The sequence below is a fragment of the Ranitomeya imitator genome, chromosome 2 (assembly GCF_032444005.1).
Source record: "Ranitomeya imitator isolate aRanImi1 chromosome 2, aRanImi1.pri, whole genome shotgun sequence".
In the NCBI taxonomy this organism is placed as follows: Eukaryota; Metazoa; Chordata; class Amphibia; order Anura; family Dendrobatidae; genus Ranitomeya; species Ranitomeya imitator.
In genome coordinates, this window is record NC_091283.1 from 480,277,433 (window position 1) to 480,301,021 (window position 23,589).

General features: G+C 46.7%; 1 protein-coding gene across 7 annotated transcripts in view; it reads left to right on the forward strand.

The window, feature by feature from the left end:
* The window catches only part of TLK2 (tousled like kinase 2), a 183,600-nt gene that overhangs the window by 72,439 nt on the left and 87,572 nt on the right, over nucleotides 1-23,589 (forward strand). For 4 of the 7 annotated variants that reach the window (XM_069751336.1, XM_069751341.1, XM_069751337.1 and 1 more), the window contains 2 exons: nucleotides 21,098-21,234; nucleotides 21,929-22,108. In XM_069751336.1, the coding sequence (XP_069607437.1) occupies nucleotides 21,098-21,234; nucleotides 21,929-22,108 (317 nt within the window). The remainder of the gene's footprint in view (nucleotides 1-21,097; nucleotides 21,235-21,928; nucleotides 22,109-23,589) is intronic. The other 3 variants (XM_069751340.1, XM_069751338.1, XM_069751343.1) reach the window with 1 other exon arrangement.

Genomic DNA, 23,589 nt, shown 5'->3' on the forward strand with positions numbered 1-23,589 from the left:
ACTACTGATTAGACGTTCTGTCCCGCCGTGGGATTTGAACTTGGTTCTGAATTTCCTATGTAAACCGGCGTGGGATGTATCGGGGGATATAGAAGTGGATAAACTCTCTCTCAAAACCGCATTTTTAGTTGCAATCACGTCGGCAAAAAGATTGGGGGAACTACAGGCCCTGTCGGTGCAGAATCCATACTTGCAGATATTCGAGGATAAACTAGTATTCAGACTCGATCCGGCGTTTCTCCCTAAAGTTGTGTCAGATTCCAATATGAATCAGGAAATTGTCTTACCATCATTTTGCCAGTCCCCTAAAAATCAGAAAGAAAGATTTTATCATAACTTAGACGTAAGGGTCTCGGTGCTCAGGTACCTTGAAATATCCAGACCCTGGAGACAGGACAACAATTTGTTTGTCCAGTTCAGGGGTCCAAATAAAGGTAGGAAAGCGTCTAAAGCGACTATCGCACGGTGGATAAAATCCACGATCAACTTAGCCTATAGAGCTAGCGGGCAAAATTCCCCGGTCAACATCAAAGCCCATTCATCTAGAGCCATGGCCATGTCATGGGCAGAGAAAGGGGGGGGGGGGGCGACGGCAGATCAGATCTGCAGAGCTGCATCATGGTCTAGCCTTAGTACCTTTTCGAAGCACTACAAGTTAGATGTAGTATCGCCTCAGTTGGCTTTTGGTAGGAAAGTACTTCAAGCAGTAGTCCCACCCTGAATACCATTCTCCTTTGGTATTTCTCCAGTGTGTTGTCAGGTGGTGAACTGGAAAACAGTAATTAGACCTACTGGTAATTGTATTTCCAGGAATCCATCCTGACAGCACTATTAGTTCCCTCCCTAATGTATGATCTTTATACTCATGTGATGTAACATTTGTATGATTGATTATTTTGTTGGAATAAACCTGTGTTTTTGCATCCATCCAAATGTGTTACTTTGGAAAAGCACTGAAGGGTGGTAGGGGGAGGGTCCTTTTAACCTCTCGTGTTCCTGTCCCATCAAGGATAAGAAGGACGTCCTCCTGTGTGCTGTCAGGATGGATTCCTGGAAATACAATTACCAGTAGGTCTAATTACTGTTTTTTACCCTTCGCAATGACAGCAGTTAGATGAAAGCTATGACTGGGCAGTTAACTTACAGGGTTACAGTCTGTTTAGAAAGGATCGTAAAAATCGGAGAGGAGGAGGGGTTTGTCTCTATGTAAAGTCTTGTCTAAAGTCCACTTTAAGGGAGGATATTAGCGAAGGGAATGAAGATGTCGAGTCCATATGGGTTGAAATTCATGGAGGGAAAAATGGTAACAAAATTCTCATTGGGGTCTGTTACAAACCCCCAAATATAACAGAAAGCATGGAAAGTCTACTTCTAAAGCAGATAGATGAAGCTGCAACCCATAATGAGGTCCTGGTTATGGGGGACTTTAACTACCCGGATATTAACTGGGAAACAGAAACCTGTGAAACCCATAAAGGCAACAGGTTTCTGCTAATAACCAAGAAAAATTATCTTTCACAATTGGTGCAGAATCCAACCAGAGGAGCAGCACTTTTAGACCTAATACTATCTAATAGACCTGACAGAATAACAAATCTGCAGGTGGTCGGGCATTTAAGAAATAGCGACCACAATATTGTGCAGTTTCACCTGTCTTTCACTAGGGGGACTTGTCAGGGAGTCACAAAAACATTGAACTTTAGGAAGGCAAAGTTTGAACAGCTTAGAGATGCCCTTAATCTGGTAGACTGGGACAATATCCTCAGAAATGAGAATACAGATAATAAATGGGAAATGTTTAAGAACATCCTAAATAGGCAGTGTAAGCGGTTTATACCTTGTGGGAATAAAAGGACTAGAAATAGGAAAAACCCAATGTGGCTAAACAAAGAAGTAAGACAGGCAATTAACAGTAAAAAGAAAGCATTTGCACTACTAAAGCAGGATGGCACCATTGAAGCTCTAAAAAACTATAGGGAGAAAAATACTTTATCTAAAAAACTAATTAAAGCTGCCAAAAAGGAAACAGAGAAGCACATTGCTAAGGAGAGTAAAACTAATCCCAAACTGTTCTTCAACTATATCAATAGTAAAAGAATAAAAACTGAAAATGTAGGCCCCTTAAAAAAATAGTGAGGAAAGAATGGTTGTAGATGATGAGGAAAAAGCTAACATATTAAACACCTTCTTCTCCACGGTATTCACGGTGGAAAATGAAATGCTAGGTGAAATCCCAAGAAACAATGAAAACCCTATATTAAGGGTCACCAATCTAACCCAAGAAGAGGTGCGAAACCGGCTAAATAAGATTAAAATAGATAAATCTCCGGGTCCGGATGGCATACACCCACGAGTACTAAGGGAACTAAGTAATGTAATAGATAAACCATTATTTCTTATTTTTAGGGACTCTATAGCGACAGGGTCTGTTCCGCAGGACTGGCGCATAGCAAATGTGGTGCCAATATTCAAAAAGGGCTCTAAAAGTGAACCTGGAAATTATAGGCCAGTAAGTCTAACCTCTATTGTTGGTAAAATATTTGAAGGGTTTCTGAGGGATGCTATTCTGGATTATCTCAATGAGAATAACTGTTTAACTCCATATCAGCATGGGTTTATGAGAAATCGCTCCTGTCAAACCAATCTAATCAATTTTTATGAAGAGGTAAGCTATAGGCTGGACCACGGTGAGTCATTGGACGTGGTATATCTCGATTTTTCCAAAGCGTTTGATACCGTGCCGCACAAGAGGTTGGTACACAAAATGAGAATGCTTGGTCTGGGGGAAAATGTGTGTAAATGGGTTAGTAACTGGCTTAGTGATAGAAAGCAGAGGGTGGTTATAAATGGTATAGTCTCTAACTGGGTCGCTGTGACCAGTGGGGTACCGCAGGGGTCAGTATTGGGACCTGTTCTCTTCAACATATTCATTAATGATCTGGTAGAAGGTTTACACAGTAAAATATCGATATTTGCAGATGATACAAAACTATGTAAAGCAGTTAATACAAGAGAAGATAGTATTCTGCTACAGATGGATCTGGATAAGTTGGAAACTTGGGCTGAAAGGTGGCAGATGAGGTTTAACAATGATAAATGTAAGGTTATACACATGGGAAGAAGGAATCAATATCACCATTACACACTGAACGGGAAACCACTGGGTAAATCTGACAGGGAGAAGGACTTGGGGATCCTAGTTAATGATAAACTTACCTGGAGCAGCCAGTGCCAGGCAGCAGCTGCCAAGGCAAACAGGATCATGGGGTGCATTAAAAGAGGTCTGGATACACATGATGAGAGCATTATACTGCCTCTGTACAAATCCCTAGTTAGACCGCACATGGAGTACTGTGTCCAGTTTTGGGCACCGGTGCTCAGGAAGGATATAATGGAACTAGAGAGAGTACAAAGGAGGGCAACAAAATTAATAAAGGGGATGGGAGAACTACAATACCCAGATAGATTAGCGAAATTAGGATTATTTAGTCTAGAAAAAAGACGACTGAGGGGCGATCTAATAACCATGTATAAGTATATAAGGGGACAATACAAATATCTCGCTGAGGATCTGTTTATACCAAGGAAGGTGACGGGCACAAGGGGGCATTCTTTGCGTCTGGAGGAGAGAAGGTTTTTCCACCAACATAGAAGAGGATTCTTTACTGTTAGGGCAGTGAGAATCTGGAATTGCTTGCCTGAGGAGGTGGTGATGGCGAACTCAGTCGAGGGGTTCAAGAGAGGCCTGGATGTCTTCCTGGAGCAGAACAATATTGTATCATACAATTATTAGGTTCTGTAAAAGGACGTAGATCTGGGGATTTATTATGACGGAATATAGGCTGAACTGGATGGACAAATGTCTTTTTTCGGCCTTACTAACTATGTTACTATGTTACTATGTTACACCCACTGGAGAGATAAGGAACAGGAAACCTACAGAGAAATAAAAGGGGGTGGTCCCCCTCTCCTCCTCAGTTTAGGTTTCCTGTTCCCAGGGGACAGGATCTCTGGATCTCACGGATTCTCAGAAACCTTACTGGGCCAGAAGCATCCGCCTGTGCGGTCTCTGCGGGAACGGCAGGGGATGCGGTCCAGAAGCAGCGTTGGGGGAGACTCCGTTAGACGGCTACCCCCTCGTCTGTCCGGCGCACATGATGGCTGGGTCCGGGGAGAGGCCGCCCGGTCTCACTGTGGAACGCTGTGGAGAGGTGCGGCCTGAAAGGAGCCTGGACGCGGGCCGACATATGGGGGTCCGGGATCCATTGCATGATCCCCAGCGGCAGCCGGAACACCACTCCTTAAGCGCAGGGCCAAGGTAAGAGCGCGGTCGCGCATGTGGGGAGCGGTGAAAGCCACCATTACCCGCCCGGAAGTGATTGACTTCCGGGGCATTCATCAGCGGTGGGGGAAAGCGCGGTTTGCGCATGCGCAGTTCACCGCAAAAAAATCAAACCGGATCTTTTCTGCCTATAAATGGGGGATGGTTGCGAGCGCACAGGCGATGCAACATGTCATCCTCAGGCAAGACGGTGGACCCAGCAGGTGATGCAGCCAGCAGGAGGTCCTCAGATGCCAGCCGCAGGAGCGATGCCACGGATTCAAGATCCAGGAAGACGCTTCGGCCACCTGATTCGGTACCGTACAGCTTCACTAGGTGAGTGTAAAATCCCTCTGCCTTTAAAGCTGACACTCTTTTCCGCAATATCTTCCTCACCCAGGCCAAAAAGAAACAAAAATCTAAGCACAAACCGTGTACATTATGTGACGAACCTCTCCCAGATTCCCACCCCAAAAAGCTCTGCAACCAATGTATTACCGAAACAATAGAAACAAGGGAGATCCAGCTCCAGGAAAGAGAAATAGTCTCTGATAAAATCCAAAATAGCTTTATTGTCATGAAAAAATGTAAAAAAATGTAAAATGACTGAATACTGAGGACTAAGAACACAGCTGTGTTCGAAACGCGTTCAGTGCAGTGAGAGCTGCTATGTGATTCCTTTGTTATACCACTTGTCATTGGAGTCCACATTTTTAATTTTTTCATGACAATAAAGCTATTTTGGATTTTATCAGAGACTATTTCTCTTTCCTGGAGCTGGATCTCCCTTGTTTCTTTTGATTCCTTGACGTTGTTGGCTGCACGCTTGATCCTTGCTCGGATTTCTTCTTGGAATTTGGACTCCATTTGGGTGAGCTGAAGATTTTTTTCCCTTTTTTACATTACCGAAACAATGCAGAGTCCATCTATGTCGGTTACAGATATACGGGCCATAATTAGGGAAGAGTTACAGGCCATTACACAAGCCAGTGCACCCCCTAAGAAGTCCAGTAAAGGGAAGGCAGTATCCAGCTCTGAGTCTGAGGAAGGCGTCATCCACTCAGACTCCTCGCATACATCATCCTCTTCTTCAGCACAATCTGACATTGAAGGTCGGGCTTGTTTTCCCCTTGATGGGGTTGGCAACCTAGTAAAGTCCATCAGGAATACAATCGGTTGTGAGGATACAAAAATCGACCAAACTGCACAAGACCTCATGTTTGCAGGGTTGGCAGAGAGGAAGAGTAGAGCCTTTCCAGTAATTCCTGCCGTTAAGGCACTAATAAAGAGGGAGTGGGAAAAACAGGACCAAAGAGGTTTTCTCCCGTCAGCCTCCAAAAGGAAGTACCCCTTTAGTGATGAGGAATTAATTTCATGTACTAAGATTCCTAAAGTGGATGCAGCAGTGGCCTCCACTTCAATACAATCAGCTTTACTAGTCGAGGATGCAGGCCTACTCTCTGATCCTCTAGATCGGAAAGCGGAATCGTCACTGAAAAGATCATGGGAAGCTTCCACGGGCATATTTAAACCAACAATTGCCAGCACGTGCACAGCTAGATCCATGCTAGTTTGGATTGGTCAGTTAGATCAACAGATCGAACAGGGGGTCTCCAGACAAAAATTGCGGGATGCAATACCATTAATTAGAGGAGCAGCGGCATTCATGGCCGATGCGTCAGCTGACTCTCTACGCCTCGCAGCAAGGTCGGCACGAATAGTAAATAATGCCAGACGTGCGTTGTGGATGAAGAGCTGGAAGGGGGATACACAATCGAAAGCTAAGATCTGTGCTATTCCGTGCGAGGGTGAGTTTCTATTTGGAAAAGCGTTGGATGAGATCCTCAAAAAAGCAAAAGAGAGGAAAAAAGCCTTCCCTGACCCCTCAATTCCTTTCTATAGGAAGACCTTTAGGAGCAGACCGTTCGGGAAAAGAACACAAAATGAAAGACCGTCGCGGTGGGCCACAAGAGAGGGAAAACAGAGTGGCACTATGATTAAAGGGCCCCCCTTCCGTAGAGACAATAAATCTTAAAATACCAGTCACCCCAGTAGGGGGTAGGTTAAAATTTTTCTTTCCCCAATGGCAAAAAACTACGTCAAATTCCTGGGTTCTAAATATTATTAAAGAAGGAATGAAAATAGAATTCCTCCAAATTCCCCATGATTCTTTTGTTTTAACAGCCCTTTCCTCACCAATACAACAAAGGGCCCTTGAACTGGAAATTCAAAGTCTCATAGTTAAAAATGTCTTAGTTAGGGTGCCAAAGGGTAGAGGGTTCTACTCTCCGTTATTTTTAATCCCTAAACCTGATGGTTCATTTCGAACAATTATAAATCTTAAAAAACTCAATACGTTTATTAAAAATTATACGTTTAAAATGGAATCTATTAGATCTGCCATTAAGCTCCTTTATCCAAATTGTTAAATGCGCGGCATTGATTTAAAGGATGCCTACTACCATCTCCCTATTCATAACAGATATCAAAAATACTTAAAGGGACACTGTCACCTGGTTTGGAGGGAACAATCTTCAGCCATGGAGGCGGGGTTTTTGGGTTTTTGATTCACCCTTTCCTTACCTGCTGGCTGCATGCTGGCTGCAATATTGGATTGAAGTTCATTCTCTGTCCTCTGTAGTACATGCCTGCATAAGGCAATCTTGCCTTGCGCAGGCATGTACTATGGAGGACAGAGAATGAGCTTCAATCCAATATTGCAGCCAGCATGCAGCCAGCAGGTAAGGAAAGGGTGAATCAAAAACCCCGCCTCCATGGCTGAAGATTGTCCTCTCCAAATTCAGGTGACAGTGTCCCTTTAAGAGTGGCAGTAACTCTTGAGGGGGAGATTTATCATTTCCAGTACACGGCCATGCCCTTTGGTCTCTCCACAGCACCGAGGATCTTCACCAAAGTAATGTTCGAGGTGATGGCCTACCTTTGCCAAAAAAACACCTTAATCATCCCCTATTTAGATGATTTTTTTAGTTGTAGGAAATTCGTCCCTTCCGTGTGCTGAACGTTTAACTGACACTGTCTCATCCTTAAAAGACCTGGGCTTGATCATCAACTCCGAAAAATCCAGACTCATCCCACTTTCTCTCCAGACATTTTTACGGTTCAATCTAGACTCCACAAAACAAAAATGTCTACTCCCACAAGTAAAAATATCTCTAATAGAGGAGAAAGTAGCAGCGGCCATTCACAAACCCAAAATGTCCCTGAGGGCAGGAATGTCCTTATTAGGATCCCTTTCCTCCTGTACTCCAGCCATTCAGTGGGCACAACTTCATACCCGAACGTTGCAACACTAAATACTTCGGGAACAGAGGAAATTCCTAGGGCACCTCGAATCAAAAATAACATTATCAGAGAAGGTATTATCTTCCTTGTTGTGTGGCTAGATAATAAGAACTTAACGGGCGGTGTCCCTTGGGTGATAATACCATCCCACACGGTAACCACTGATGCTAGTCCCCACGGGTGGGGCGCACACATGGGGGATAAATTCTGCCAGGGAATATGGAATAAAGATGAGATTTTATATTCATCAAATTTAAAAGAGTTGAATGCAGTAAACTATGCACCGCGTCAATTTCTCCCACAGCTACGAGGAAATCATGCCAGAATCTGTTCAGACAACACTACGACAGTGGCGTATTTATTCAAAAAAGATTACCGCACACTCAAGACTGGTAAGATGCAAAAGGTGTATGCCAATTTTATTGAAGAAAACAAAACAAAAAAGAAATGGTTGCCACATTCATATTAATTTGAAATAGAGAAAAACCCGACGTTTCGACCCTCCCGGGTCTTACTCATGGGGTTACTCAAGTCCTTTGACATAGATGCATAATAGTGGCAGTGGTAGGGGGTGTACGACCGATCCCTTGTTAAGGCACAACCTTATAGTAAAGCCAGTCCGGGCAGAAGTGTCCCGGGAGCACAGAATCTGGGTGGTGAGGACCGTTAGACACCTAGTGGGTCTGAAAAGGGTCCCTGGGAGGATTAGCGGCGCATCCCGCGCCTTGCTGCGATGTCCTGGGGGGAGACCCGGAAAGTATTTAAACAAACAAGGCGGCACACGATCAGACGCTCTAATGTCTTCCGCAAAGAAGACCTTAATCCTGGCTGAAAAACATCTGTTGTCCCTCTCTGCGGTCCACATCAAAGGAGAGAGCAATCAACAAGCAGACTTTCTAAGTCGACACACTCTACATCAAGGAGAATGGTGTCTAAATCCTCACATATTCCACAAAGTAACATTGTTGTGGGGCAGGCCCCAGATAGACCTGTTTGCTACGAAACAGAACAGACAAGTCCAGAAATTTGCATCTCTGTCCCGTGCAGACCACCCGGACATTCTAGATGCTCTTCAAACACCCTGGCAATTCAAGCTGGCATATGCCTTCCCTCTGTAATTCTGCTTCCACAAGTAATACGGAAGATCAGGGAAGAACAGGCCAGGATAATATTGATAGCACCATTCTGGCCCAAAAGACCATGGTTCTCGTGCCTGCAGTCAATGTCGGTGACAGATCCATGGGTCCTCCCCTCAATCCCATACCTTTTCTCTCAGGGACCTTTCTTCCACCCTCAAGTGGACAGCCTCCACTTGACGGCCTGGAATTTGAAAGGCAGATATTAAATTCCAGGGGGTTCTCGAAAGGCCTAATTGATACACTCCTGCTTAGCAGGAAACCATCTACAACAAAAATTTATACCAAAATATGGAAAAAGTTTCTTCAGTTCCATACAGGTTCAAACCCCTCTGAAGTCCCAATAAAATCTATCCTAGAATTTCTACAGAAAGGGAAAGAGTTAGGTCTGTCAGTTAACACACTAAAAGTTTGTGTCGCTCTGGGTGCCCTCTATGGCCATAATATTGCTGGTAATAAATGGGTAACCCGCTTGATCACGGCCTGTGAACGAGTTACTCGTGTCCACATACCTAGAATAGCTCCTTGGGACCTAAACCTAGTCCTAGACTCTCTAACGGAACCTCCGTTTGAGCCTATAGACACAGTTTCTCTAAAACACTTGTCGCTAAAAACAGCCTTCTTAGTAGCCTTAACATAGGCTAGAAGAGTCAGCGACATTCAGGCCTTGTCGATAGATCAACCTTACCTTCTCACATTTCATGACAGACTAGTTTTAAAATCAGACCCCTTATACCTTCCTAAGGTAGCAGGGAAATTCCACAGGTCACAAGAAATACACCTTCCTACTTTCTTTAAAGACCCCTCTACTCCTGAAGAACAAAAATTTCACACTCTAGATGTCAGGAAAGTAGTTTTGCAATATATTGAAAAAACTAGTAGTTGGAGGCAGAGTAGGGCTCTGTTCATATCCTTCCAGGGCAAAAAGAAAGGGTATGGAGTCACAAGAGCAACATTATCCAGGTGGATAAGGGACGCTATCCGGTTGGCCGACTCCATGAAAAATAAAGAACCTCCGGAGGGCATCAAAGCACATTCCACCAGAGCCATGGCTTCCTCCTGGGCCGAAAAAGGGAACGTTCCAATTGAGGACATATGTAAGGCCGCAACATGGTTGGCTCCATCCACTTTCTATAATCACTACAGGCTTGATCTTTCATCAGACTCTGACCTACACTTTCGCAGGACTATCCTCAGCACGGTGGTCCCCCCCTAGGTGTTGGTCTCTGGAAATCTCTCCAGTGGGTGCTGTCATGGCGAAGGGTAAATAACCGGATTACTTACGGTAATGCTCTTTTAATGAGTCCATGACAGCACCCAGTCACATCCCTCCCTAATAAATAAAAGCCAATGTAATTACTTCTATGAAGTTTATAACCTGATGAGATATTGTAATATTTGACTAATACTGGCGGTCCTCCGGGTACTCTGAAATTAAACTGAGGAGGAGAGGGGGACTGCCCCCTTTTATTTCTCTGTAGGTGTCCTGTTCCTTGGGGCGGATCCCTATCTCTCCAGTGGGTGCTGTCATGGACTCATTAAAAGAGCATTAGCGTAAGTAATCCGGTTATTCTCTAGTCACCTTCCACGACAGCCACTTCGGAGTAGTACCAACAGCTAATTTCTCTAGGGAGGGACCACGGCCTGCAGAACACATCTGCCAAATGTTAAATCCCTATTGAAATTTAGCCGGTAATGTCTGGTGAACGTATGGATGGACAACCAGGTGGCGGCTCTGTATATCTGCTCTGATGAGGCATTCCCCCTCTCTGCCCATGATGTTGCCATTGCTCGGATAGAGAGTGCTTTCAGAGAGGCAGGTGGATCCAGTCCCTGTGATGAATATGCCAGACAAATAGACTGTTTGATCCAGTTTGCGATGGTGTTTTTTGCCGCCTTCTTTCCCTTGTTTCTTCCCGAGAACTGGATGAATAAATTTTGATCAATTCGCCAGGCTTCAGTCTGTTGTAAGTAAGATAGGACCACCCTGCGAACATCCAAGGTGTGGAAGGTCTGTTCTTTAGGATTGGAGGGGTTCGGGCAAAATGAAGGTAGTAGAATGTCCTGATCTCTGTGGAAATTCGAGAGCACTTTAGGTAAAAAGGACCGGTCTAGTTTTAGTACAATGCTATCCGTAGTGAACGTTAGATAGGGTTACAGTATTGACGGGGCCTGTAACTCACCAATACGTCTAGCCGTAGTGATTGCAACTAGAAAGACTGTTTTCAAAGTTAAGTTCTTTATGGTTATAGCATCCAGGGGTTCAAATGGATCCTGGGTTAGTGCGTTAAGTACTGTATTGAGGTCCCAGGAAGGCACCCTACTACGGAGCGTAGGACGAATTCTGGATGCTGCTGTCATAAATCGCTTGATCCAGCGGTGATTGGCTAAATTCGAATCAAAAAAAGCTACGAAGCGCTGATACTTGCACTTTGAGTGTGCTAGGGGTAAGGCCTATTTCCAAGCCCTTCTGTAAAAATTGTAAGATTTTCGCTATATCAGGATTGAAGGGGTCTGGAACTTCTGGGGAGCACCAGGACGTAAATTTTTTCCAGACCTTCGTATAGATGGCATTGGTTACCGCCTTTCTGCTTTTTTGAAGGGTCTGAATTACGTCATCTGAGAGTCCTTTAGCTTTTAAGATCGTGGCTTCAGTAGCCATGCTGCCAAGTTCAATCTGTTTAGGTCCGGATGTAGTAGGGGACCCTGGTGTAGGAGATCGAGCTTTTGAGGTAGAAGGCAGGGACCTTCCAGGGCCATATCTAATAAGGGCGCCGTACCAACTCCTCCTGGGCCACAATGGGGCAATCTAGATTGTGGTCACTCCGTCTGCTCTGATTTTTTGCAGAGTTTTCGCCAGCATGGGAATGGGAGGAAAGGCATATCCAAGGTTGAACTTCCACTGCTGTGAGAAGGCATCTATTCCCTGTGCCTGGTCTTTGTGATGAAGGGATAAAAATGTTTCTACCTTCGCATTTTGCCTGTTGGTGAATAGATCCACCTCTGGAGTACCCCATTTTGCGGTTAGGGACTGAAACACTGTTTGGTCTAGGGACAACTCTCCTGGATGAACGTCTTTCCTGCTGAGGAAATCTGCCTGAGTGTTGTCCAACACCCTCAGATGTACCGCTGTGACCGATAGGAGGTTTTTCTCTGCCCAGAAAAATATTCTTGCAGCTACCTCCTTTAGAGAGGCATACTTTGTTCCCCCCTGATGTTGTAAATAGGCTACCTTGGTCATATTGTCCGAGTAAATACGAATGTGATGATTTTTGATCAGTGCAGATGACACCTTTAGGGCTTCCTCCACAGCTTTCATTTCTCTTAGATTCGAGGAGCTGCTGCTGATATTTGATGCCCATTGTCCCTGAAAGTGGAAACCTTCTACCACTGCACCCCAGCCTCTCTTGCTGGCATCTGAGCGGAGTGTTTTTAGGGGAAGGTGATCCCAGCTGACCCCTCTCTGGAGATTTTGGTAATCTAGCCACCATTTTAGAACTGATTTCACATGGCCAGGGAGAAGAATCTTTTGACTCAATGGAGTCTGTCGTCTCCTGGAATGTAGGAGCACGTACGTCTGGAGAGCTCGTGTGTGAGCCTGGGCCCAGGAAACCGATTGTGTATATATGCGGTCAGGGACTCTAGTACAGACATCGATTCTCTGAGGGTCGGTGCACGCTGGCCTCTGAACTTGGCTACCTTGCAGACAAGGTTGATTTGATGATCTTTGGGCAGAAACGATGTTCTTACTTCCGCATGTTGATGAGAGTTTGGCCGTACACACTTTACATTTGTGGCTTGACTTCTTAGGATCAGAAACCTTTTCTCCCTATAAGAGAGAGAAAGAGGGTTTGCTAAGCCACTTAGGGGTATATAGCTATATATACATATATACATGCATGCATATACGTATATACAGGATAGCTGGGCCCGACACCTGCTACTTTGGTAGGGGGAACGCTGGCATCTGCACATGCAGAGCAAGGGGGTCTTTCACCGTCCATGTCCATCACATAGTGTAACAGTCAGACAGCTCACCTTGCTACCCGGATCTCTTTATGTAGGATTGGTGGCCCAGCGTCATAGTGCTCCTCCCGAACCACCCCCCACCCCCGTGTTGCCCGATTGGGGTAGGGTCCTGGAACGCCCCCGAAAATGCTGCTGTATGGCGTGTCTGCTGCTCGGACGCCATTGCCGGCCGGCATGCGCTCCATCCTGGAACGCACCTGAGTGAACCGGAAGTGACCCAGCCATCGGCCGGCCACAGACTCCGGGACGCGTGCCACCTCCAGTGCTGCAGCCAGGGAGGAGGGAACCGGGGGGCTGCAGGAGGCCCCCGGTGTGTACGTCACCGCCCCGCATTACCCCACAAAGGGAGCGCCGGAGGGGCGGAAAGGTTCCGAGTCCCTCCGAAGAGAGGAGACTGGAGCAGCGTTTTTGAGGAGGGAACGCCCGACCTCCATGCTGTCCAGCTTATCTGGTAAGTGGAGCTCCGGTCACCGGCCACGGCAGCCCCTTCAGAATCTCCTCATGCCCCATAGGGGACAGGATAACACTGGCGGTGCAGGAAGGGGAGGGGTATTTAGCCTCTTTGTGTTCCTGTCCCCTATTAGGGCGGGGAAGACAACCTCCGACGTGGCTGTCGTGGAAGGTGACTAGAGAAATGCAAGATGCAGTCTTGGCTGCTCTGGTCTAAACATTTCTCCATTCTACTACGGTTCGTGTTTTACCCTGATATTCTTCCCATTTGAGCATATGAGTGTCTAGTTATGGAATCTGTGTCTGGAGCCTGTAGAATAATGTAAATATTAGATATTAAACCTCTTGTTGTTGAACTATCCTTGCACAGTCTCTCGAAGGAGGTAGGAATTGAAGTCTGTAGACCGTTGAAGAATGATGAGGCAATGTGCCTAATTTAATATATTGAAATGTAAGATACTGGTGGAAAAACTTTGTTTTCAGCTCATCATAGGAATGTAGAATTCTCGTTTTATAGTTGATTATGCCGGTGAAGGTAAACAAGCCAGTCTGAGTCCATACCCCTACAAACGAGTGGGTTAAATGTTCAGGTAAATTTGGGTGAAAAAGGAAGGAGGTAAGAGCAGAATTCATTGATGACAGATTTAATTTTTTATAGCAGACCCTCCATATATTTTTGGTGTGCATCATTGGACCCAATCGTTCTATTGAAGTGGTATTGTAAGCACCATTTCACATCAGGGAGTTGAGATGAGCTTTGGCTAACCATAGTTTTTCAGTCTCTATCTATTTCGTATAGGCAGGTTAAGAAGACCACGATGGGATCATGCGGAGGTGCGATGCCCAATAATAATGAACAAAGTTAGGAGTCGCTAGACCTCCCCTCTTTTTATCAGCCAACATTACCAACTTTGGAATTCTATGATGTCTTCCTGCCCATATGAAATTTAAAGTGACTGCTTGAAAAGCGTGTAAATCTCTGAGTGGGACCGATATCGGTAAAGTCTCAAGCTAAATGCTTTTAAACCAGAGGTTTAGCAAAAAATTTCCTATAGGGTGTCTGCTCTTTTTATAAGACCAACTTGTGATTTGTGAGGAACTCCTTCTTAAGGTACCATCACATTTAGCGACGCTCCAGCGATATAGACAACGATCCGACCTAAACTAGATCGCTGGAGCGTCGCTGTAGAGACGTCAAACACAGCAACTCCAGAACGATGCAGGAGCGATCCAGTGACGTACTTATCGTTCTCGCTGGTTGTTAGCTCCGTGAAAAAGCATTGCAGGCATTGTTGCTTTTGCTGTCAAACATGACGAATCACGCCGACCTGACGACCAAATAAAGTTCTGGACTTTCAGCTCCGACCAGCGATGTCACAGCAGGATCCTGATCGCTGCTGCGTGTCAAACACAACGAGATCGCTATCCAGGACGCTGCAACGTCACAGATCGTTGTCGTTCTCGTTGTAAAGTTGCTCAGTGTGAAGGTACCTTTAGATGTTAAATACATAAACCGCTCATAATGATTGTAAGCTTAACTGTGATGCCTAATGAAAAGATTGTTACCTCTATAACCAATTGTAAAGCAATTTAAATAATTCCTTGTAAGATTGGTGTCACTAAAGTGATCCTTTTGGTGAATAATAAAAAATGTCACCATGTATAATCCATTGTTAAAATACTTGGTGTTCCCTTTTCTTTATCGCCTCTCATTGGGGGACACAGGAACCATGGGTGTATGCTGCTGCCACTAGGAGGCTGACACTATGCAAATAAAAAAAATTAGCTCCTCTGCAGTGTACACCCCACCGACTGGCATTATCCTCTTCAGTTTAGCTTAGTGTCAGTAGGAGGTGGACACGGGTTTTTCATTAGACCCTTATCTACCTCAATGTGCATAGTTTCTTTTCAGATTTTTCGGAAGGGTTACAGGGTGAGCAGTCACACCTGTAGTCCCACGATGCGGACTATGAGTACGGCGTGTACTGCCACCCCGTATCCTCATAGATCCCTCAGCAGGACCATGATCCTGGCACACAAGCGTGCTCAGAAGTCCGGTCCTGGCTCCGTCCCCCACCCACTCGCCTACCATAGACTGTCGGTTGAGGAGACGAGGACATCCATCAGCTCCCTGGACGTCTGATACCTTCCCCATACGGTTTCAGGTTAGTAACGGACGACGTGGGAGGTTTAGGTGAGTATTCCTACTCCTAGATTCCCTCCTCAAGCCCGGGGTAGCTATGGGGGGGGGTTCCCTTTGGATTTCCCTTTTTTATTCGGCGTTTTCCTTACCATCCGGCGCCTTCAGGCACCTCAGCAAGGTGGACCCAGGAGAGGCCAGGGATCTCCGCCTACGGTCGTGCTCTTTTCCTCCCTGAGTGGTGGCTTTCTGGCAGCCGCGCTGTGCTTCTGCGGCCACATATCTCGCCCTGCGCGGCGACCCTTTAGGCAGCCGCGCTGCCTTCCCCTGCGGCTGCGCTCTTCTCTGTCTGGCGTGGCGACCTTACAGGCAGCCGCGCTAAATTCACTGTGGCCGCGCTCCTTTCTATTTGGTGCGGCGGCCTTACAGGCAGCCGCGCTAAATTCACTGTGGCCGCGCTCCTTTCTGTTTGGTGCGGCGGCCTTACAGGCAGCCGCGCTACTTTCCCTGCAGCCGCGCTCTTTTCCTGTCTGGCGGGCGTTTTTTCCGTACCGCTCGCTCAGCGCCACGCACCCAGCATCCGGCCGGCGGTCACCGGTCTCTAATTTAGGCCCCGGCTTCTCCCGGGGCCTACTTCCGGCGACGCGTCTCCGCCCCTTTCCTTTTCCTCGAGCGAGCTTTTCTCCCGCCTGACCAGCATCCCTTGGTGTGCTCCTCCCATCGGCGCCATCTTGGTACTCCCTAGGCCCACGCACGTCCCTTGGCTTCCACTCTGTGCGCTGCACAGTTATTTTTCAGCGCCACGCACGACCTTCTCAGCGCACAGCCTGGCGTCTGCATCTGCTTCCTGTAAGACTACGTGCCCCAGGTCCTCTGTTTGCTGCAGGAGTTGCATCCCTCCGAATTTTCCCTGGGGGACAATCTACGAGCTGGGCATCTTCCGTCTGGAACCGCTTCGTCTGCCGTGAGTAGCTCTGCACTGCAGACTGACACTCCCCTCTGCCCCACTGTCCCCTAACCCGCTGGCATCTGCCTTAGTCATGTACTTTGCAGGTTCGTCCTGTAACAGCAAACTTCCCTCTGGACCGATTACCTCTGCAGACCCCCGCAGTGGCCAGCGGGTCACAGGAGCCTCCGCCCGAGCCCTCTGTGATAAGACGCAAAGGTCCAGTCAAAAACGTCTGTCTGAGTCCTCTCCTCGCTCCACCTCGCCACACGGTCCTCCTCCCCTGAGTCAGGCGAGGCATTCTCTGATGCGCCTTTGGAGGATGTTTCGAACCAGATCGCTACAATGAGGGATATGGTTCAGAATCTCATTGGAGCGATAAATCTAATCTGTGGCATCAAGGAGTCCTCTACGGAACCCGCAGATCAGGCGGTTTCGTTTAGACGGGCTAAACCACCTTCCAAGTTTTTCGCTCCTCACCCGGAATTCGAGGAGATTATGACCAGAGAAAGAGAGAACCTGACCAGACGCTTTCAGAGAGGAAAGCGACTTGGCGTTTTATATCCCTTTTCTCCGGAGCTCACGGCTAATTGGACTGCTTCTCCTTCGGTGGATCCTCCAGTTTCCAGACTGTCCACCAACACGGTCCTCCCACTGTCCAAAGGCTGGACGGGGTTCCATCCGGACAGCTGGCGGAACTTGCCAACCAGATTTCTCACGTGGGTGATTATCTGGTCTTAGCCTCCCTGGATGCCGCGTCTTGTGCGGCACAGGCGTCCAGCCACGCGGTTGCCATCCGCCGGACCGTTGGCTTAAGGCCTGGCAGGTAAAAGTCCCTTTACCAGCCTGCCTTTTCAGGGGTCTCGTCTCTTTGGTTCTAAGCTGGTCCAAATCATTAAGGACGCTACAGGGGCACAAGCTCTCTTCTTCCCCAGGCCAAGCCTCGTCATCCTCTTCCTAGTCGGCAATTTCGGTCCTTTCAGCGCTTTGTGGCATCCAACTCCCTTTTTCCCAGCAGCAACAGAGGCCACAGGCACGTCAAGAGAAGAAGGCGTTGTCCTTTAGACCCACTCCGTCCTGGCGTCCTCGCTTCTCCCAGGGTAGATCCTCCAGGCCCAGGACTGAAAGATCCACCTCGGCATGACTCTCGGCAAGATTCCAGCCCAACTCCCAGGTTGGGCGGCTGTCTTCTCCTTTTCAGGGACGTCTAGATTTCCGCAGTAGAGGATGCATGGGTCAGGGAAGTTGTATCCTCGGGATACAAGATAGAGTTCGCTTCCCGACCCCGGGATTGTTTCTTCCAATCCCATCCTCCTAGAGATCCTGCTCTAGTTCCGGGCTTCTTCGCAGCCATCGCTTCTCTGTTCAAATCCGGGGTAATCGTTCCCGTCCCAGAAAAAGAACGGTTCACGGGTTTCTACTCGAACCATTTTGTGGTACCGAAAATAGACGGCAAGGTTCGCCCCATTCTGGAGCCTGTTAAGCTCATGGCTGAGTGGTTAAGCTCCTGGTTTATGGAATAGCAAACTTTTCCTCAAATTGCTGAACAGGAGAGTTCGTCTGAGACACTTCAGGATGGAATCCCTTCGTTCAGTAATTGCTTCCATGGAGGCCCAGGAATTTCTATGCTCAATAGATATCCAGGACGCCTACCTCCATGTCCCGTTATTTCCCGGACATCAACGTTTCCTGCGCTTTGCAGTACACCGAGAACATTTTCAGTTCGTCGCCCTGCCGTTCGGTCTCGCAACCGCTCCAAGGGTGTTTACGAAGATCATGGCAGCGCTGATGGCCATCTTGAGAGTCAGAGGCCTGGTCCTATTTCCATACCTCAACGACCTCCTCATCAAGGCTCCGTCCTTTTCTCAGGCTCACGAAAGCCTGTCCATTGTTCTCGACACCTTAGCCCGTTTCGGGTGGCTGGTCAACCGGAAGTCATCTTTCTGGGCATGCTTTTCGACACTCGTCAGACCAGAGTCTTCCTTCCCAAGGACAAGAGATCCACTCTTTGTCGGGACATACGCTTGCTCCAGGGTCCTCGGCCTCCCTTCCTCCGATCGGCCATGAAAGTTCTGGGGAGGATGGTAGCTACATTGGAAGCGATTCCCTTCGCCCAATTTCATTCGTGACCCCTTCAGGAAGCCATTTTGTCTCAGTGGGACAGGTCTGTTTTCTCCCTGGATAGGCCGATCAGACTCTCTTCTCGGGTCAAGCGGTCTCTCAACTGGTGGTTGACGTCGCCTCTCATCTCCCAGGGCAGGTTCTTCCTTCCAGTTCACTGGCAGGTGGTGACAACGGACGCCAGCCTGCTCGGCTGGGGTGCGGTGTTTCGCCACCTGACGGTTCAGGGCCATTGGTCGTCGCAGGAGTCATCTCTGCCATTCAATGTCCTCGAAATTTGGGCCATCTTTCTGTCCCTCCGGATCCAGATGGACAACGCCACGGCTGTGGCATATGTCAACCATCAGGGGGGGACCCGGAGCTCCTTGGCCCTTACCAGGGTATCCAAGATCCTCCTTTGGGCAGAGGCAACTGTTGCGGTGATATCCACGGTTCATATCCCCGGCGTGGTCAACTGGGCGCCGACTTCCTCAGCCACGAGGGTCTCGCGGCAGGGGAATGGTCCTTACATCCGGAGGTCTTCCATCAGATTTGTCTTCGATGGGGGACTCCGGACGTCGATCTCACGGCGTCTCGAATGAACAGGAAGATTCCGCAGTTTGTCTCCAGGTCTCGCGATCCTCTCGCAGTGGGCGTCGATGCTCTGGCCATTCCTTGGTCACAGTTCGGGCTGCCCTACCTGTTCCCACCCCTTCCATTACTTCCCAAACTGTTGAAGATCAAAGCGGAAGGGGTGCCGGTCATCCTGATCGCCCCGGATTGGCCCAGGAGGGCTTGGTTCGTGGAGCTTGTCAACCTTCTCGCAGACGCTCCCTGGCGCCTTCCAGACAGGCCCGATCTGCTGTCTCAGGGTCCGATCTGCCACCCGAATTCTCGGTGGCTCAGTTTAACGACGTGACTGTTGAGACCGCAGTTCTAAGAGCGTCTGGCCTTTCGGACCGGGTGATTCACACCATGATTCAGGCTCGGAAGCCTTCCTCTTCCAGGATCTACTACCGTATCTGGAAGGCTTACTTCCGTTGGTGCGAGTCCAACCGCGTTCCATCTATGGTTTTTTCCCTGTCTTCTCTTTTGGCCTTCCTTCAGGCAGGACTGGATTCGGGCCTGGCTCTTAGCTCCCTGAAGGGTCAGGTCTCTGCGCTTTCCATCCTCTTTCAGAAGACCTTAGCTTCTCGGCCACAGGTTAAGACCTTCCTTCAAGGAGTAGCCCACGCTGTTCCACCGTACAGGGCCCCTGTGGACTCATGGGATTTAAACCTGGTACTGGACGTTCTGAGGGTTTCTCCCTTCGAACCTCTTAGGGAGATTCCTTTATCAGAGATTCCCTTATCAGTTTATCTTGGAAGGTGACATTTCTTGTGGCCATCACTTCTATCCGCCGCGTTTCCGAGTTGGCGACCCTGTCTTGCCGTCCTCCGTTTTTGGTCATTCACCAGGACAAGGTGGTCTTCCGGCCCCCACCTTCTTTTCTTCCTAAGGTGGTTTTCCACCTTCCACCTCAATGAGGACATCGTTCTACCTTCCTTTTGTCCAGCTCCGACTCATCCTCTGGAGCGATCATTGAACAAGCTGGACCTTGTCAGGGCAGTGAGGATCTATCTGGATAGAACGTCCATTTTCCGGAAGACTGATTCTTTTTTCGTCATTCCTGATGGCACGCGCAGAGGCCAACCGGCTTCTAAAGCGACTATTGCTCGCTGGATCAGAATGGCAATTTTGGAGGCTTACCGGGTCAAGAACAGAGTGCCCCCTCCTGGGATTAAGGCTCACTCTACCCGGGCAGTCGGCGCCTCCTGGGCGGTGCACCACAGGGCTTCCGCCCTACAGCTTTGCAAAGCGGCAACTTGGTCTTCCATCCACACGTTCGCCAAATTTTACAAGGTCCATACCTACGCTTCGGCGGGCGCCAGCCTAGGCAGAAGGATCTTGCAGGCGGCAGTGGTGAGTCCTCTGACCTGATGGATGTCTGTTTTCCCGCCTTAGGGACTGCTTTGGGACGTCCCATGGTTCCTGTGTCCCCCAATGAGAGGCGATAAAGAAAACAGGATTTTTGGTTGCTTACCGTAAAATCTGTTTCTTGGAGCCTCCATTGGGGGACACAGCTCCCTTCCAATGTTTCTGTTGTTATATGTTCTATGACTGTTCTCACGTTTACAGTTCTCAAGTTTGGGTTATGGGTTTTCAACCTTGTTCTTTTCTCCTACTGCTTTCTCACTAACTGAAGAGGATAATGCCAGTCGGTGGGGTGTACACTGCAGAGGAGGAGCTAATTTTTTTTATTTGCATAGTGTCAGCCTCCTAGTGGCAGCAGCATACACCCATGGTTCCTGTGTCCCCCAATGGAGGCTCCAAGAAACAGATTTTACGGTAAGCAACACAAAATCCTGTTTTTAATCTACCAGGCGTCGCTCCTCCAAATTATATGCACATTTGCCACATGAGACTGTGGGGATAAAGCTGCTGCCACTAGAAGACAGACTGCGCCATAACTGTTAGCTGGGCACTCTGCTTATGGCACAGGCTGACTTAGATCGATCTTTTTTTTTTTTTTCCCCTCTTTCTTCTAGCATCATGTTTTAGTTAATAGTTCTCTTCCATACTACATTTTTGTATTTGATGCTATTTTCCATACAACTATTATTTCATTGTAGTCAAAACAAGAGAAGATGGCATGTCGAGACAAAAGTATGCAGGATCGACTTCGCTTGGGCCACTTTACTACTGTCCGCCATGGAGCTTCTTTCACTGAGCAGTGGACCGATGGATACGCCTTTCAAAACCTCATTAAGTAAGCAAGATCATTGATTTTGTGCCTGATGCACCTCAGTAGTTACCATTATCTATATTTTCATTAGACTGCCAAAATAGAGTGGTAAATCCTGCAGTTATGTGGGCCACAACATGGTTTTAGCACCTAACATTCTTCAGTCTTTCCATCCATAGTTGTATTTCTGGCCATTTGCTGTACCAGTCCATCCAAATTTATGGGAGCACCACAGGCAGCTGAAAATTATGAAGGGGCCAGGAATGCAACTGTGCAATGTCCATTACCAGAGCTTTAGTCAAAGCCCCAGCAGCAAAAAATTGACATACTGATAGGGAATTTAGATTGTGAGCCCCATCTGGGATAGTGATGATAATGGGTGCAAACTGTAAAGTGCTGCGGAATATGTTAGCGCTATATAAAAATAAAGATTATTATTATTATTTATGAAGCATCTTACAGATGCTATGTTACATAGTATTTTATTTTATTACCATATTACAGTAATTTTCTATGTGACAACAAATCTCACACAGCAGAAAATGCAGCTAGGTAAATTCTATACACAGTCATCAAGCACTATGAAAATCATGTCATCTAAGTATAGTTATGCAAGAGAATGAAGTACTTAAGGATGATGAATAGTATATCCAGGATTCGGATAATTATCCCAAAACTTTGTTACTTATATATTGACTAAGTTCGTTTTTTTTTTTAGTTTTTTTCTTTTTATTTTCTATTTTAGGCAACAGGAACGAATAAATTCTCAAAGGGAAGAGATTGAGCGACAACGAAAGTTACTGGCCAAGCGGAAGCCTCCTGCTATGGGACAGACTCCACCAGCTAATAACGAGCAAAAGCAACGTAAAAACAAGACCAATGGTGCAGAAAATGAAGCGTAAGTGGAAGAAATAGTGTGGTTCACATGTCATCATATGTGCAAAGATTGTTTTACATTTTTTTCACAGAATAGTGTATTATTTGTGTTGTATGTGCTTGTGGTATGGAAATTTTGTCTTCACTCCTGTGATGTACTATTATGTGATGGAGCGGGCCCAGGAACTGAGCAACTCAAAACAGGACAGTTGCCATCTGTGATGTATAGCTGACATCTGCCTCTAACAGCAGTGACACAGCTAGCTCTGATCACTGCTGTTAATCTCTTAAATACCAGCGTGTAAGTGGCATGAGCGTGGTGGGGCATCTGTTTGGATCTAATTTGGCCAACCTAATTTGGATGTAATTTGGCCCAGCTACCGTCATGACATGATCTTGGTACCAATTGGTTTTCATCGTAACCAGGCGCCTGCTGAAGGACCCTATGGCTGCAATCTTAGTCTTACTTTGATGCCCAAACATGGGCTAGACTACATTGGAGACCTTATTTTTCATTATATATGGCAATACTAAAGTTTTGCACAATATTGAACCAATGATCAGTTTCAAGACCTGTGTGTATTAAAAACTAGTGAAAATGTTTTAGAAAACAAATTGATCAAAAATATTTTTTTTAGCAATAATAAAACTTAAAAAATATGTATTTCTCCTCCTCATTGTGGGACACAGAACCATGGCTTTGGACGATTAGGGAGTCGAGACTTCCGATAAACATTCTAGAGATTCGAGCGATCAGGTTTGCCCTGAGACGTTTTTACTCCCTCCTTGCGGGTCATCCCATTCGGATTCAATCAGACAACACAGCGGTGACGTACATAAATCATCAGGGGAGTACCCACACCAGGGGTAGCAATGCTCGAGGTGTCCCACATTCTCCATTGGGCCGAGAACAACCTGATCGCTCGAATCTCCAGAATGTTTATCGGAAGTCTCGACTCCCGAATCTTCCAACACCATGGTTCTGTGTCCCCCAATGAGTGGCTCAGAGAAAAGGATTTTACGGTGAGTACACATAAATCCCTATATTTGTTATTGCCACGTTCTTAAAAGTCCAATTTATAAAATAGTGTAAGCCAGGTGGTTAATGGTTAAAGGAAGTCGAGATGCTAAAATTGCCATTTTTTTTTTTTTTTTTTTTAAACACCCACCTTAAAAAATAATGAAATAATATTAAAAGCTATCAAAAATGCTGCATATGCCCCACCAAACTGGTGTGAGTCAGGACGGCACTTGAAAAAGACAAGCCCCCATTCTGCCGTGTCAGAGAAAATTTATATATATATATATATATATATATATATATATATATATATATATATATATATATATATATATATATATATATATATTTTAAACTATTTAAATGTGTGGCCTTTATATGTGTGTGTGTATATGTATGTATGTATATATATATATGTATGTATGTATATGTGTGTGTGTGTATATATATATATATATATATATATATATATATATATATAT